At 46.2% G+C, this 16,505-nt stretch overlaps 1 protein-coding gene across 6 annotated transcripts in view; it reads left to right on the top strand.

Moving 5' to 3' along the window:
* Nucleotides 1–16,505, top strand: part of PAPPA (pappalysin 1) — a 361,581-nt gene that overhangs the window by 275,126 nt on the left and 69,950 nt on the right. For all 6 annotated transcript variants that reach the window (XM_084494331.1, XM_084494334.1, XM_084494332.1 and 3 more), the window contains one exon: nt 10,227–10,423. In XM_084494331.1, the coding sequence (XP_084350457.1) occupies nt 10,227–10,423 (197 nt within the window). The remainder of the gene's footprint in view (nt 1–10,226; nt 10,424–16,505) is intronic.

Below are 16,505 nucleotides of genomic sequence, written 5' to 3'. Positions count from 1 at the left end.
GTTGCCTTCACCAAATCCCTGGGAAAGGTGCAGTCAGAGAAGGAAATACATGAGACAGGCCCTATTGGACTCTATGGGTGCTGGACCGTCTTGAATTAGGACAGTAAAAAATAGAGAGAAACTGCTGCTGAATCTTTTGGGCAAATGAAGAGCACAGCTTTTTATTCTGTTTTAACATAACAAGCATTAAAGACTTGTGAAAAGCATAAAAGTAATGGGGAAGTGAGTGACAGGACATATTACATAATAATAATAAAGAACAGAAATTCATCATTCTCCATAATCTAATAATATTAGTCTGGGTCCTCTGTCTTTAGCCAAACAAAAGCCTTCATTGAGACTGGTGGGATGTTTTCTTGGAAAATACAGAATGCTTGGGCCCCTGTTTGAGGAGGAGAGAAAAATAAGTGTAATATATTTCCATGTTTATGAGGCTGACATATGTTATAATCCTGTAGGACAACAAGTAATTATTTCAGACAGTGTTATTTTTGCAGTGATGTTGTAGTTGTACTATGTAGCCTTTTAGAGCCCCAGGAATCACTCCTCTTCACCAAAGAATTCAGCGAGCCTCAAACACATGTTCAGAGGCTTTGCTGAATTGGGGCCTCAGGGTTTGATCTTGCAAATGTTTCCTTCCAGGCTTGTTTCTGAACTACCACAAGGCATTCTTTAGACTTCAGCAAATCTAACCACAATAGTGAATGCAATGCTTGTCACAAATTGTCTGCAGGATGGGGTCCCACATGGCAGAAAATAATCGCTAAACATTTGGGTTGCAAAGGCAGGACCGAAGGGGCGTCACCGAGGTCCCATAGCAGGAGGTTTGATAGCAAAGCCCGAGTGGGCTTCTCACATCCACAGCAGAGACCTCACGTCACCTCCTTTGATAGAAGAGAAATACAACAGAACAAGCAATCACCATAAAGCTTTACATTTAGAGCCATGAATCAGAGAATAATTTCGGCTGGAAGGAGTCTCTGGAGGTCTCCGGTCCAAGCAGGGCTAACTTCAAAGCTAGATCCAGCTTCAAAGTTGGAGCACATCGCTCAGGCTCATGGCCAGCTGTGCTGGCTATCTCCAAGGATGGAGGCTGCCCGTTTGCAGGTGTCCTTCTGTCTCTCTTGCTCTGTCTGCCTTTTAGGATCATGAGGTTTATGTGCTTTTTTTTATTGGTCCAGCTTTCCATTGAATAAATGGCAGAAGGCTCTCAAGACACTTTGCGCTAGTGCCTGTAATAAAATTAGACTTTTTTTTTCCCTTGGTTTTGTTTTCCCTCCTCCTTTCCTCTCTAATCAGATAACAGGGGATCAATCTGCTCTGCCACGGGAGGAGGGGCGCGGGGGAAGGAAGGAGGGAGGCAGGGAAGAAAACTGTGTGGTCTTTACTGTCAGGCTGTCCTGGCCTTCTCTGAACACAAAGCCGAGTAAAAGAAAACAGATAAGATTAATAGCGTTTTCTTCCTGCAACATGCTGAAGAGCGACAGTGAGATTAATTAATTAATTAATTAAAGCATCTGGCAGGGCTCCTTTTCTTTCTTTTTTTTTTTTTTTTTTTTTAAGTCCTGTGGTACACTCACCCTTCCCATCCTGAAATTTATCATCTATACTTTTTTTTCCCCTTGCTTAGCAGATTTTGCATATTTTATCTCCTCTGCCCAGAACTGGGTCCCACGGGGAAGTCTCACTTTGCCTTTTGATTCGTAGGAGAGCAGCGAGTCAGAGTCTTGTCCGCTGTGACGGATGCGCCCCTCTCCTACCTCTTGGCTGCTTTCCTTTCACCTTGTTCTTATTCACTCCCGGGACACCTGATTTTTGTGATTACTGAGGATCCCAGCCAAGTTCAAGCCAATGAATCCCATGTAAAACGGGCCCTGGTCACAAGAGTTATGATTTGCAGTTGTGTGAACCCAGAGCTTTTTAGCACTTGATCTGTTCCCGGCGGACTGTTGAGAAATGGGTGTCTAACAAGCAGCTGAGCACCTTGTCCTTGGTATGCACTCTCCCACACACAAACACCGTACACATGCACCCAGATATATGTGCGGACATTGAAAAAGAGCGCTGCTTTCATTTGCATTCCTTTTGTTGAGTGTGATGTGCTTTATGCATTGATTTAGCTCTCCAGTGCTGAAGAAAGAGAAGGATATAATAGAAAAGATGCAGAGATCAATGTAAAAGAAGGGAGGGGGGGAGAGATTAATATGAAAAGAGATGAGTAAAGACTGATAGACGTATTGAAACCCGGCTGGAAAGTAGCTGCAGAACTTCTATCTCGCCTTAAGTTTGCCTGGTAATTTCTGGGGTTTTCAGTCACATCTTATTGGTGGTGTTATTGCTGTACTTTATCTCCTTTGCTTATGAGGGACTCCTCACGAAAGGCTTTGTGCAGCCAGGCAGGGCAGCACTGCCTCTGCCTTCGACGTGTGAGCAGTCGCGCCGAGGAAGGCGAGCTTTCCAGTGAGGCACATGTTTCCGTGGGTTGTTGGATGGGGGCCTCTGGGATGTGAAACACAAAATAAAGGCACAGGGCAGAGGAAAACAGAAAATAAACATATCTAACTCTTGAATTTACCACCGATTTCTGGCATGCTCACAGCATTAGTCACCAGTGGTTGTTCAGAGAGAAGTATGATTTTAATTTGACAACGCTCTGTTAGCACCTTTTCTTTTGCTTCTGCTTGGCCCCAAATGTTTTTCTGCTACCTTACAAATCTGGATCTGTCATTCTCCTCCTCAGAGGCCTCTCTCTCCAGCTGTGAGCCTTACCTTTGTGGGAGCTCTATCCTTTACCTCTCCCATTATCCATAAATTAAGCATAGCACTTTCCCCTAATCTTATTGTTTGGAGGGCTGCATTGCATTCAGGGAAATGATTAATATTCATGAGCTTGCTATCTCTGTTTGGTGCATAATCCTCTAGGGAAATTGCAGTGTTAAATGAGTGACACAAACCTAATTTTATATGTCTTTTCTTTCCTTTCTTTCTTTTTCCTTTTTTTCCCTTTCTGACAGAGGAGTAATGTGCTTAAAATAAATTGATGGATGACCATCCATATTCATTGTGGGCATGCTTTGAGAGCGCGCCTCGCTCCCAGCCAGGCCCCCTCCCCTCCTCATACCCCTGCACGGGAACACAGCTTTGACTGCCGAAACCGCAGCCCCACGCAGCAGCAAATGGTGTTTTCTCCCACAAACACCAAATAGGCCCTGGCTGGCCCCACAGAGGGCTCTCAGCAGAACAGCAGCACGGGAGAAACCCAGCCGCCCGGCGAGGGAAGCTCAGCATCTCACAGGACATCAATAAGAGCAGAGCATTGAGCAAGTAGCTTGGGAAGGAGTGCTGTCGATAAAGAAGCTGAGGATCTATAGCAGGATTTCATAACGGATAGCAATTAATTTACTGACTGGAGCTATTCAGATAATATTTGTGTGAATCCTTCAGCTTAAGGCAAATACTTTGAAGCTGACTGTTTCCTGCAGCTCATGGGAGTGTGGCTACATGTTCCAAAATGTCTAAGCACTCATTTGGCAAGTTAGTAACTTGCCAAATAACAGCATCGTCATAAAGTCTCTTAAAGTGATTTTCAGACTGTCATCATTAATAGTGCCGTCTTAGCAGGGCCAGCTGAACCACAGAGAAGAGAGCGCAGGCATCTCAGGCAGCAAAACGCTTTTTTGTGGGGGAGAGTGTGGGCTGGGGTGGCATTTGCCTACATTTTTCTCTCGGCCAGTGACTCCAGCCCAGCTCAATCCAGCTTTGGTGTTTAGGACATGGCTAGAGTGAGAGCCCAGCAGAGAATTGCTCCTCTGCTTGTTGCATCCCTCTCGCATTACTCTCTTTACGGATCAAAGAGGCTTCCACGGCTGGTCATGCTTCCCTCCTTAGAGCATCCTCCGTGACTCAACAGCGGCTTGCTGTGCTCAGAGGATGATGCTGAGCACAAGACCTGCCTTTGCAATAACATCCAACCACACACACAAACAAGATGTTTGTTTTCCTTAGTGAGTGGCATCAAAGTTGTGTGCTGTGTTTTGTTTTGTTTTGTTTTCTCCTGGGCTCCTTCCCAGCCTCTGAAGCAGGCGGGCCAGGTGTCGCAAAGGGCTGCTCCGGCCAGCCTTTTTGTGGTTGTAGCGGTTGCTGCCTTGTGCAACAGAAATCTCAAAATTTTCAGTTGAACAGTCTCCAAGCGTAGCTAATAAGCCTGTGCAAGTCTGAGGAAATACTGAAGTATTATCAGCACTGCTTTTCTGATTTATTCGAACACACAGAGAGGGAAACAAGGGTAGGTGGAAGAGGAGGCGTGTTGTAGTGCTTTTCTAACATGCCTGGCGTGGGGGGAAGGCCGTGTTGGCTCCTGTTGGCTATCCGCAGAGCAGATAAGGTCTTCCTACCACTGCCAGCAATGCAAAATATCCTTTCTCTTAAGTGACAGAGGCTTGTGTTCTTGGAGGTGAAATATCAAGTTTCAGAGCCGGGCTCTGTGAGGGAGTTGTAATTGTATCTGTCTGCAGCACACAGATCAATTGCATAATTATTGTGCTCTGACCGCTATATCATACCGATGAGCCGAGTCACGCCAGACAAAGGACAAGCCCAGGAATGTATTTCCACAAAGCAGCTGAATTACCAGGGAGCCGTGCTCTGCAAGCACGTTATATCGGCCCTGCTAGGTTCAGGAGATGCTCAGACACAATTGTCATATTGTACGGAAAACAGCCTCCTGCGAGGCCCCTGGATGTTCCGCAGTAGATTGCAACACCCACGTTTACTTCATTTCCAAGGTGTCTGCTTTATTTCATTGAAGAAAAACGTCACAATTTATTGATACGCAACTTTATTCGCAGAGGTCTGCCCGAGCTCTGCGTGGTGGTTTTCCTCTTTGCAAATCAGGATATCCAGGAAGGAAAATAGCTCTCGACTGTTTTAATGCAGCAGGAAGTATCTCTGTCTCTGGCTTCTTCAGTGTTAGAGAAGAGATCAGCAGATACCCTGGCAGAAGGCCACGTTACTCACCCTGTTCCCACTGAAGCCAAAGGTGAAACGCTCACCGAAACAAATGGTGCAGGTTCTGCGATCACTCAGCCACTGGTCTCGTGTGAGCTGCGCTGGAGTTATTCCTGCTTTTGCAACAGAAACCTCTGGATGCTTTTCTTCTCATCTGTGGACACAAATACTAGTGCTGGAGATGCTGATTAGGTGACACGGGTAAAATCCCACTTCTACAGAAGCTGCTGACTTCGGCGAGCCTGTGATCTGACCCTCACCACAGCCAAAAGGGCCCACATGCCTTTGCCTCCCTGCAAGGTCTGAACGGACCTTTCAGGGGTTAAAATGTGAAGCTCACTCTGTTCCAAGAATTTGTTACTCTGAGACAATGCTTCTGCATTTTTGTGTCCCCCCCTTTTTTCTTTTTTTTTTTTTCTTTTTCCCTCGGACGAATAGTTATGTGGCATGAGGCTTGTTATAGTTGGAAGCATCCCTAAGTAAACAGCTGAGCTTAAAAATACTTTTTTTTTTTTTTTTTTTTTTTGTCTGGCCTTTAAAAAAAATAATTGTAGTTATTGCACAAAAGAAGACTATGCTGATGCCAATCACTGCATCCTAGCTGAAAACAGGAAGCCGCCCTGAGTGTCTGTCCCCAGCACTTTGACCATGCAGCTCGGACACTAAAAGCCTCATCGGAGGATGTGCCCTGTGCTATGAAGTGGATCTCTTTATCTCTCTCTCTCTCTCTCTTTTTTTTTTTTTTTTTTTAATGAGGTGGAAGGCTGCCTATCACAGATAAGTGTATATCCTGCATGTCTGCTTCCTGATGCGTTTCAGACTTGATTTGTGTCACTTGTTTTTTTCTGGCCTCGCTTTAGGCAGGTGATGGGGAGTTACCTGCTGGCCCTGGCAGGGTCTGGTAGGTGCTCCCTGGCCTCTCTCCCAGTCTTCTTCCTTACCTGGTGCCTCTTTTATCTCTAAGCCCTGGAGGGGCTGTATTTTGGTGCAAAAGGCTGTGTTTCGCACTGGCTTGAGCATCTTTAAGAGGCAAAGACAAACAGAGCTCGCATCATTTTCTGTGCAATGCACAATAGCCCCACAATTGTTCCAGATCTTGAAGTCCAATTACAATTGGCAATTTTAGGAAACAAGCCAGGTCTTGCCGATGTTTCCCCCACAAATCCCCCTTCTCCAGGTTGATGGCTGCCATGTAGTGTTCAGCAATTCCCGGGTGTGACAGATTTCTCTGCTAAACCAGAGATTTCTTTCTTCCACTAGCCTAAAACAGGGGCAAGAGAGGGACTTTGGTTTGGCTCTGACGTTTTGGTGCCTTCAGTGATGGCTTTGTCAGGGAAAAGGAGCTCTGACTGCCTGAATGAATACACGTTCCCCGAGTTCAGCTCAGGATCCTTCAGCATCTGTTGTCAGTCCCCAGGGACGCTGTCTCTTGCTGCCAGGTGCTACGCCTGCAGACATTTTTCTGTTCTAGGTTTAAGCTGGATTTCCAGGCAACTGTTTTTTAATTTTTTGAAGTCATTTCTCCTTGAGGACAAATCAGATTTACTTCACGTTCTCTTCCTCCATACATTACTCAAATCAGATTCGATTTTAAAGTGAGAAGTCCGCAGTATTGATGAATGTATTCCATGGCGTGAGTGCCCAGCACATCACCATGGACTTCATCAGGTCTTTGTATCCTATAGAGCTCTGTGGAGACAAGAATTAGATTGTATTATCAAGGCCCTGGATGCATTTAACGTAACAGTAGGCAACAAAAGATCAGAAAAGGCCTTCTGCACCACTGTGGAAATAAAGATGCTTGCTGCTGCTTACAGGAGATACACCACTCCTGACACTGCCCTCCACAGCTCTGAGCCTGTAGGACTCTCTAGATTCAACTGATCTTTCACACTGCTGGTGGAAAGGGAAGAAGCCTGTTAGTTTATATTTTGTGAGGGCAGTCTTTGGAAGAAACAATCTGGTTGGTTTTCACTGTACTTATAAAAATGTGAAACCTGACTTCTAACCTACCAAGCATCCCATGCCAGATCAGGAGGCAGAGCTGGTGCTCAGCACCTGCGGAAGGAAGAGCTGGCTGCCGTGGGCTGTATGTGGGCTCTTCAGGCCCCTCGTCAGTGCCTGGGAAGGATTTGGAAAAGTTCCCATCTTTGACATGACTCTGAGCAGGGGACGTGTCCCCTTTCCCCTACCATCTTTCACAGCACAAGGAGGTGAGCAGGTACCTCATCTGCTCTCGGTTTTTGGGCATGGGGCCATGCAGCCAGCAGACCTGGCGGCAGGGTGAGCGGCCATGCAGGTCAGTAAGGCTTTGTTAAGCATTTTTAGGCAGTCTCCATTTAATTCAGACATCTCAGTCTCTCCATTCTGTTCCTCCCTCGGGTTTTGCAGGCTCCGAGCAGACAGATTTATTGGGGTCTTAAGCATAATCAGGAACAAATTAGCCTCTGTTAGGATCACACACTGGCCTGGATCACAGCTATTCAAGGCTGCCTTCCCATCCATGTGCGCATGAATTAAGTCATCTGATTGGAGTAGGTCTTGAGTATTCTTTTATCCCAAACACATGATCTTATCAGAAGCCCATTACGTTTATCATCGCATTAGGAGGGAACATTTGGAGCCAGTGCAGGAGTATGTTGGCTATATAAATGTTGTGCTTACTTCAGTGCCTATCGTGAAAATAAGTCCGTGCTTCAGGGAGGCAAGGGAAACACTGTCTGAATATGTGTGCCTAAAATTAGGCTGTGAGTTTCTGGGTGTGTTTGCATCGGTGGGGTGGCTGCATCGGGGATGTGTAAAGAGAGCGTACATGTGTTTGTGTGTCAGTGCTTCTGTCGGTGTGGGTGTGTAGCAGGATGTATTTGGGTGCCAGTGTGTGTCACTGGAAGTGTCTATCTGACTGTGCATCTGTTCGTGGTCTGAAGGCTTGGTCTTTTTAATATGGTAGGTCTTTTGCTTTTCCTTTTTTTTTTTTTTTTTTTTCTTTTTACGGAAATAAGCCTCTTTTCATTAAATGACAAAGAAACTCTTTTTCCAAAAATAGATATTTTCATATGTTTGGGATTTGTTTTTGAGGATTTTTGATTGCTGACCGCAGTCTTCCCAGAGCCGAGCGTTTCTCAGAGATTTCTGCTGAGGCTCTCGCTCAAAGTGGGACACAGTGCTGCGAGGTGGGAGAGCTGCTTCGCTTCATCCCCCTGTTCCTGGGCACAGCAGAGAGCTGCCCTACACTTTGACAGCTCTCTGCAGAGACACGCAGAGCAAGAGATGCTTACGGATAAGGTGAGGGGAACCAAGAGCTAACCTCCGTTACACGGAGCTCTGCGCCTTCCTCGGGCTGACCAGGCCCAGGCCGCGTCTCTCCCACCCCACACTTGTGTGGCGCTGGGCCAGCACCAACAAACCCTGTGGAGCAATAAGGTGTGCAGCAAGGATGCCCAAATTGGGGCTCTGAGGGCACACACGGTTCACGAGCAGTTCCAGTGCCGTGTTCCCAGCAGGGCCAGTGTCGGATGATGGGCAGCAGGGCCCTGCTGGCATCAGGAGGAGGCTGGGCAGCGGGGCCACTGGGGCCGGCCCTGCTGGGTTGCATTAGAGCCCGTCTGCACATCCACCCCGGCCCTCTCCCACCGTGGAGTAATGGGGCACCCTGGGGAGCCATTGTCAGCCTCGCCTGTGAAGCTCTCCCCCCGACTGCTGCTCCTCAGAGCTCTTTGAGGTGTGTGGTATATATATGGTGGCTCCCGGCCATATGAAGAGTTTAAGATGTGACTTGTAGGGTCAAGCAGTTTGGCCACCCCTGGAATATTAGCTCAGACACAGCGCTGCGCTCGCACGGCTGAACGGCTTCCAGGCTCACGCTGGCTCATTTTCGCCAGCTCGGAGTGCTGGCCCGGCAAACACACAGCTCCCCACAGTTATCCACGTACAAGAGTTGGCCGCAGAGGTTGTGATGAAAGGAAAGCAGAATGACCTTCTTCCCTGATAGGCTTCTCCGTTCTTTCAAGTTCACGCTCTCGTAAGCACCTAGAATTTTGCACGGGGGATTGGGAGGAGGGGAGGGGGGAAAAGAGCAAAAGTCATTAAATAATTGAATTGCAATAAACTGATTTTTTTTTTCTGGCTCATGATGGTATTTCACTGTGTAAACTAGGAGGAAAAATAAACAGGGGATTTAGTAGTTTGGAAGTAGCTCAAAATTGAGCAGCCGTTGGATTTTCTGACACCTAGCTCGAGATAGTCCAATGCTACCGGCAGGACTCTCCTTAGGGATCGTTTCCATCAGCCCAGCTCGCAGCTCTGGCTAATTTCCTACCGTTTTTTCAGCAGGCTTATTTGCCAGACAAAAATACAACAGGCTGTCAGAACTGGATACCTCTGGGGACTGGCAATGATAATACAATACAAAATAGGATACCAACAGGTCAAAGGTTTCCATTTCACAGAGTACTCTAATGACTGAAAGTCATTATTGCTATGCAGTCTGTTTGAAAAGAGTAGATGGATCCTGGTTCAGTTTTTAATGGGCCAATGTTACAGAAACAACCTCAAAAATTTGGCATCTTTGTTGGCAGTCTCATTAGAGAAGCCACAGAATAAATGGACAAGGATAATAAAGTCTCCTGCTGCTTTTGATCCTTTCAGGTCAAATCTGAGTTATGCTGGTTGAAGCCGTGTGTGGATGTGGCAAGCTTACCCTCACACTATGTGGACTGTATCTGTGCCTTGCATAAACAGATCTGGTTGGCCCTTGGTCCTGTGGCTGTGAACTTGGCAGTTTTTGCCATCCCTAAATTCACAGATGCTGTTGTTGTTTTGCAGATATCTTTTAAGAACAAAAAGGGAAACATTGTAGACCAGACCCTCTGTTGGCTATCTTCCACCCAAGGCAGTGGAGTTATGCCAACACCCACATTGTCTTTCCATATATTTTCGATCTCTGCTTTCTTCTGTCTCCATCCTTTTAAATGGAAATAGATAAAAATAAGCAGAAAACCCTTCACATTGAGAAATGGTTTGAGGGTTTTGCCCAATAACAAAACTGACTAAAAACTGACTTTCTGAGAAGTGCCCTGCTGCTGGCCAGAAGTGACCGATGCTTTCACTCCCCAGTGATCTGGGCCAGCAGATGCACCACCGCTGGTGTTACTAGATCCTAGCAACTCGGCCACAGACATGTAGCCATTTTTTGATTTCTCTTTGGTTTCTCCTGGCAGATGAACCCAGCAGGTGCTATTTCCACGATGGTGATGGAGTATGTGAGGAATTTGAGCAAATGACCAGCATCAAAGACTGTGGCGTTTACACTCCCAAAGGCTTCCTCGATCAGTGGGCTTCCAACGTCTCCGTCTCACATCACAGTGACCAGCAGTGTCCAGGATGGGTGGTCATCGGTCAGCCAGCAGCAACCCAGGTAAGGGAAGCAGATGCTGTTCCCTGTCCTAGAAGGTGGAGGCCAGCAAGGACAGTCATGAGCATAACTAGATGGTCAGCATTCATGTGTGATTTTACCCCTGTCTGTTATCCTGATACTTCACCAAAGGAGGTTTCTGATAGCAATTTCCCTGTTTCTGAGCCTGTTTAGTGGTGATGGAGTTGAAATTCAGTTCCAGTCACCCATCTGAACGCTGCCTGAAGTCATGGTCTGCTTGATTCAATAAGCTGTGCAGGAGTCACCTCTGGCTAACTAGCATCACCTAAAAGACTAGACAGGCTCTCTATAGCCAGCACAGGGTGCTATCTTGTGGCAATGAGTTCTGAAGGCTAATGCAGAATAATACAAAAGAGTGTTCTTTCTTTTTTAATAGTTTTGTGTTTTCTGCCTCCCGGATTCATAAAAGCACCCTATTGTTCTATTCTGAGAAAGGTCCCGTCCATTCCCAAAGCCATTCATTAGCTTTAACCCCTTTCTTACATGTCTCCTTTGTAACATAAATAGCTCCAGTTACCATAACTTTACCTTTTGTCTCCCTGAGAGAATTAGATCCAAATGAGTTCAAAAAGACATTAGATAAATGCCTGGAAAACAGAGCTGTACACGATGCAGATGCAACAGTCCAGATGCAACACTCTGACTCAGGAAAGCCCGCATTGCTTGCTGTTTTTTAGAGGATACAGTAAGAAAAAGATCGTCATATACAAGAGCTACATTGTATATTCCACCTTCAGCATCCACCAGTGTCCCTCACTAGACAGAGCAGTGGATCAGATGGACTTTGGGTTTGATGCAGCCAAGTTGTTCTTGCAGTCTAACTGTCAGGGAGGTGTCCTGAGTGGGCAGTGCAGAGAGGAATGCAATGTCACAGATATGACAAGCAGATTTCTCCGTGAATAGTAAATGCTAAGCATTTCCAGTTGGCTTGCAAGAGAAAACATCTTTATCCAAGAGACTTGGCCTTGTTCACATAGCACAAGTCTGTAACAAATTAATGACCAGGTCATTTTTAAACGTACAAAGCGTGGTTAGCTGGCATAGTACCAAGACAGAATCCTGAGCCCAGTATTGCCTTTTTGTCATGGTCATATTTATTATTTCACACTGTAAAAGGAACTTTCCTCTGCACCCCTACCAGTGCCTTAGCTTCTTTCTCATTTGATCTCCCTGGGCTGTAGTACTGTCCAAAGCCCACTGTCTCTAGTTCAGGTGCAGTTCAATGAGCATGTCCCCAAGTCCTCTGTCCCCATGCTGCCACTGGGATTTCCTGCCCTGATTTTCTCCTAACGCACTGGGAGAGATGCAGCCACGCTGAGCAGTAGGACCGTACAACATATGGTCATGTGGTGGAGAAAACACCACCACGTGCACACCCAACAGAAAGCCCTGCTGTGTAGCCACAACTCAAGCATGTTTGTTGTACCCAGATGAGATGAAGTTGTCACAGCCTCGTTAAAAGAAAAAAAAAAAAAAAAGCACACCAAAAACAAAAACCAAGCTGTTGTATTTATAGGCAGAGCACTAGCATATCACACACTGGTGGAGTGAATGGGAACATGCCTCCTGTTATTGGCTGGCCCCTGGGGAGATAACAGTGTGCTATTTACTTCCAGCAAGAGGAATTTGTGCTTTAGCTCAGCTGGTCATATTACACCCGTTTGAGTGTATGGGGTTCATTGACCTTTTTAATCATATATGTTGAGAGTCTTTGTTTTCCCCAGGAACAAGACAGGCTTGTAGCTTGTGGAAGAGCACCTGACTTGTCACTCTGGAGAGGTTAGGTGGGGCAGCAGGTCATCACTCTGTTGGCTAGCAGAGTGCTTGAGATGAAAATTAACCTAAGATCTCCCCTAATCACCATGTGTAATGATCACTGGTGTGTAAACATGTTTGGCTTCATTATCTGTGCAAGCACTGAGCCTTAGGGTTTTTTGTATTGATGAAAGGAGCACCTTTCCTCACCCAGATATCTTTCAGAGTAGGTTGTGTGCTTGCTGATGTTGTGCAAACTTTTCATGTTGTTGCTGGGTAGTTTCCTGATTAATCAGAGTGGCATTTGTGTTGGCTTCTCATCAGGAATGCCATGAAAGATATGTTTGAGTGCAGTGCACAGCAATATACAGAATACATAAGCTGCCTGTTTGTTAGCTATCCCTGTTCCTCATAATTGCCCTGGTATTCTCAAAGTGCTTTAGAGCGTTTTAAGTATGTCCTTCACGATTTAAAACGTTTTCTCATCCTTAGCTATCTCAAGACCTGTTTCTCTGCATGCCTGTATTTCTGCCTTAGTTCTGCAGAGGCTGTTCCTGAGGACCACATTTGGTGCTGTGGTGCTGCTCAGCAATATCAGCCTGCCTGCACTTGTTTACTCTTGGAGGATTGTTTGTGAGCAAAAGCCAGAGTGCACTTGTTATTGTAGGGCTCCTTCTGCAGACTGACCACCCCAGGCCTGTCTGCAGAGCTCGCTAACACGTTGCCTGTTTCCACAGAGTTGCTTGTGTCTTAGAAATAGGATGTATGCACTTGCTTGTTATTGCGAGATGGATCTTACATGTGGCTTTGTTACTTGTTAGTATGAGGCTGCTGAATGGCAACATACTAAGGGAGCAGAAAAAAAAAACACAGTATAAGATTTGTTTTGAACAACAAAATGCTTACAAAGAATGACACAGTCTTGGCAAACAGATACACATTTGAAAAATGGAAAGGTCACACAGCCCCCCCCCCCTTTAAACAATCGCTCTTTCTGCAGAAGCAAGACTGATAGACAGCCACTTCTACTTTCCTGGCAGCCACTCTTCAGTGCTGATTAAGAAATATTCACAGTACTGACAGCATCATATTTAAAGCCAAAGAGGACCAGTCAGCAGCATCACACCAGCACGGAAATGAGAGCACCATCACAGGGTATTTTTACAGTTTGATTTCTAATCTGGCATCCTCGGCAGGTCTCGAAACAGACGCTGCTCAGTACCTGTTATCGACTGCAGGAGGAATTCAGCAATAAGGGCTTTGCATGCTCTTGGGCCACTTTTTTCCTTACTGCTCTTGCTGTGAGTTTGTAAACAGCCTCTCCTTGCCATCCGCTGCATGTGAAATATTATCAGTGTTGATGTACTGGTTGTGTGGGGTTTTCTACAGCACTGTTTATTTCTCAGGGCCTTTCTTGTGCTAAAGATTATTGATGCTAGCATTAAGTCATCAGCTGGTATACTCTGGCAAGGACTACAAAAAGGCAGTAGTGCTGGGCAGATTTATACCAGCTGACGGGCAGATCCAGTAGGCATAAATAGAAAGACAAAGGGTGCTCAGACCGATCTGTTTTGTGAATAGCTGCAATTTTTATTTTTATTTTTTGCACTGGAAGTCCCCAGGGACTTGTTTCCCCGACCAGTTCATACTCAGCCAGGGTCAACCTTGTTACGAGCAGGGGTGGGGAGGATGTGGCCTCCTACCACCAAGATAAGCACTCCTGGGCTTGGCAACGTGCGAGTTTAAGGAGCCATCTCATGGCCTCCGTGGGCAGTCCCGCTTGTGTCGCCACCGGTGAAGATGTGTGGATGAGGACAGTTAAATAAGAAAGTGTGGTGTGGATTAGGTCACAGTACAAGGGTGGCTGTCCCGTAGGGTTCATGGATTCAGGTCATGTAGTGGCAGCCTCCATGCTCTCCCTGCACACTGATTTTGTTCCGATGTGTTAGCATGTTTGGTAGTCTCGCTTTCCTTCTGGAGTAAGTTGTCCTGAGCATGAATGCTTTGGATATTTTTTTACATGTCTTATCTGTACAGATGTGCCTTTGTGGGAAGCCTCTGCCAGGCTTGTCTGGGGAGGGCTCTTCACCCCTGACCCCACGGTTTGGGTGAGAGGGAGGTGGGTGGCCGCGGGGCTGGAAGTGCCATTTCTCCTTCCCTCTTGCTGGTGGGAATCCAGTGGATTCATCTGCAGTTCACTTTTGGCCTCTATAATAGACAGGTGTAGGAAGGGACTAATGGCTCAGCAGGTGGCTTACTGCTGACCTGGTTACTCCTGTCACAGTAGCTCAAAACTTGGAAGTTGGGGTTTACATCAGCAATTTAGAGGGGCAGTCCCTCAACAGCTCTGTCTTTCAGTGTATTTCCTCCCAGTCGCACAGAAGCTGTTTAGTTTAAGTCACCATATATATATACATATATATATATATTAATTTTTTTTTAATTATTTTTTTTTCTTCCCTATGCTGTTGCCAGTTCCTGGTTTTCTCCTGTACAGGAAAAGCTGCACAGCTTAGGCACAGTTAATGAGAAGGGGACTCTTCCTCAAGGCTGCTGGGCACACAGATCCTGGGATTCATTTTTGTTCCCAGACAAACCCACCCCCTTCTCCCCCTGGGTACCCCACAGGGGCTGCCATGGAGTAAGAAGCTGTGGAAAAGGATTCTTATTACATCTTTCCCACAAACTGAGGCCCCCTCCTGCCCCTATTACAGTTCCCACAATTGCACTCATCCAGACTCACTGCAACAAACCTATTCTTCAGCCGGCCATAGAAAGATGTCTAGAATTGCAGCATGTCTGAAATTTCCCACAAAAGAAGAAGGCAAGAGCACGAAAATATTCTGAGTACTGGAAGAAATAACATGGCAGAGCGAGGGCTCCAAGGCTGGTAAGAAAATACTGTGACAAAATTGAAGAGGAAAATGATGAAGTTCTCTGCCACGCAGTTTTACTTTGACTAATAAATACAACTCTGAAGATAGTTCCCCAAAGATCCAGCAAAGCCAACAAATAGGGTAATCTTGAACAGGAGTGGGAAGAGAGGAAACCTGCAACTTTTAATGGAGAAGCCATTCCTCTCCTTTGGGGTGATCTTGCTGAGAAGTGGGAGGGTGTGTGTCTGTCGGCTCTGCAAGTGGCCCTTTTTGAACTTCCCAGTTCACAGCCAAGTCCTGTTGCTCTTCAACGGTAAGAGTTTTGTTGTGGTCAGAGGGATAAAAAAATCCCCATTTTTAATAAGATGATTTGCTTCGCAAATGTCTCTGTTATTTATAGCCTAGCCAGCCTTTGAACCACTAATCTCAGGAGGTCGAGTACAAAATCCCACTAAGAGAATCTGTTAATGGAGGAACCATGAGTGATCAGAGACCAGTTCTGGAAAAAGATGAACTGGACACTGTGCACAGGCCGCCGCAAGAGGAATGTAGGTTTGCTGTACTCATCTGAGCACATTTCCAGTACCGGCTGGTGCACCAAAAGGCTTCAGCTTAGCTTACAGATTCCCCAGGTCTAAAATTAGTACAAGGGAGCCCAAAACATAGTCTCTCTTTTAGCCTTCCCCCAGATACTACAGACCAGACAGTTTGGTCTTTCACCTGAAGGCTGGGGAGTTGCACCACGAGCCTGGCACCAGGCAAATTCAGGCTGGGGAACTCTGAGGAACATGCCTCCCTTTGTCTTAAATGATGCTATTTTTCATATCTCTTTAATGAACAGGGATTAATTAAGCCTTATCACAGCCACATTGCCTGGTTTCTGCTCCATTTAATAGAGGTAGAAACCAGAGCACACAAAGATAAAGCTGCGGTTTGAGAATTAAACCTCAGTTCCCCACAGAGACATTGCAGGCACTGGGCATTATTGGGCCCAGGTGTCCCCAGGACTAGGAAGCTCAGGAGATCTCAAAAGGGAAATGTTCATATCTTGTATAAGAAGAAAACTCTATTCAGGGCCTGCTGACAATCGGTGTCTGGGAACACAGATCTGGAATGGATTCTGGGGTCATTAAATCCACTGTGTGTTAGCTTTGTCAGCCTCCTCACATCATCCGGTGCGTGAATTAACCAGATTTTATCCTCACACACTCGGGCTTGTTCCCATTGCAAAATGACTGGAAAATAATCCACCAAGTCCTTGCTCTAACAGCTAGAAACCTTGTTTCCCACCTGTGTTGTTGGGAAAGCTGGGTTTTGCAACCCTCTTGTCAAAGGAGGTGATGTTGTTTGCCTGGGGATTTCCTCTCGTCTTTATTCACATCTGCATTGCTGCTTTGCCTCGTTGGAGCAAGTGGTCCATACAAAGGGTTTGC

The sequence above is a fragment of the Aythya ferina genome, assembly GCF_964211825.1.
Source record: "Aythya ferina genome assembly, chromosome: 20".
Lineage (NCBI taxonomy): Eukaryota > Metazoa > Chordata > Aves > Anseriformes > Anatidae > Aythya > Aythya ferina.
The sequence above is the reverse complement of the archived record's forward strand: the minus strand, read 5'-3'. Positions and strand labels throughout refer to the sequence as shown.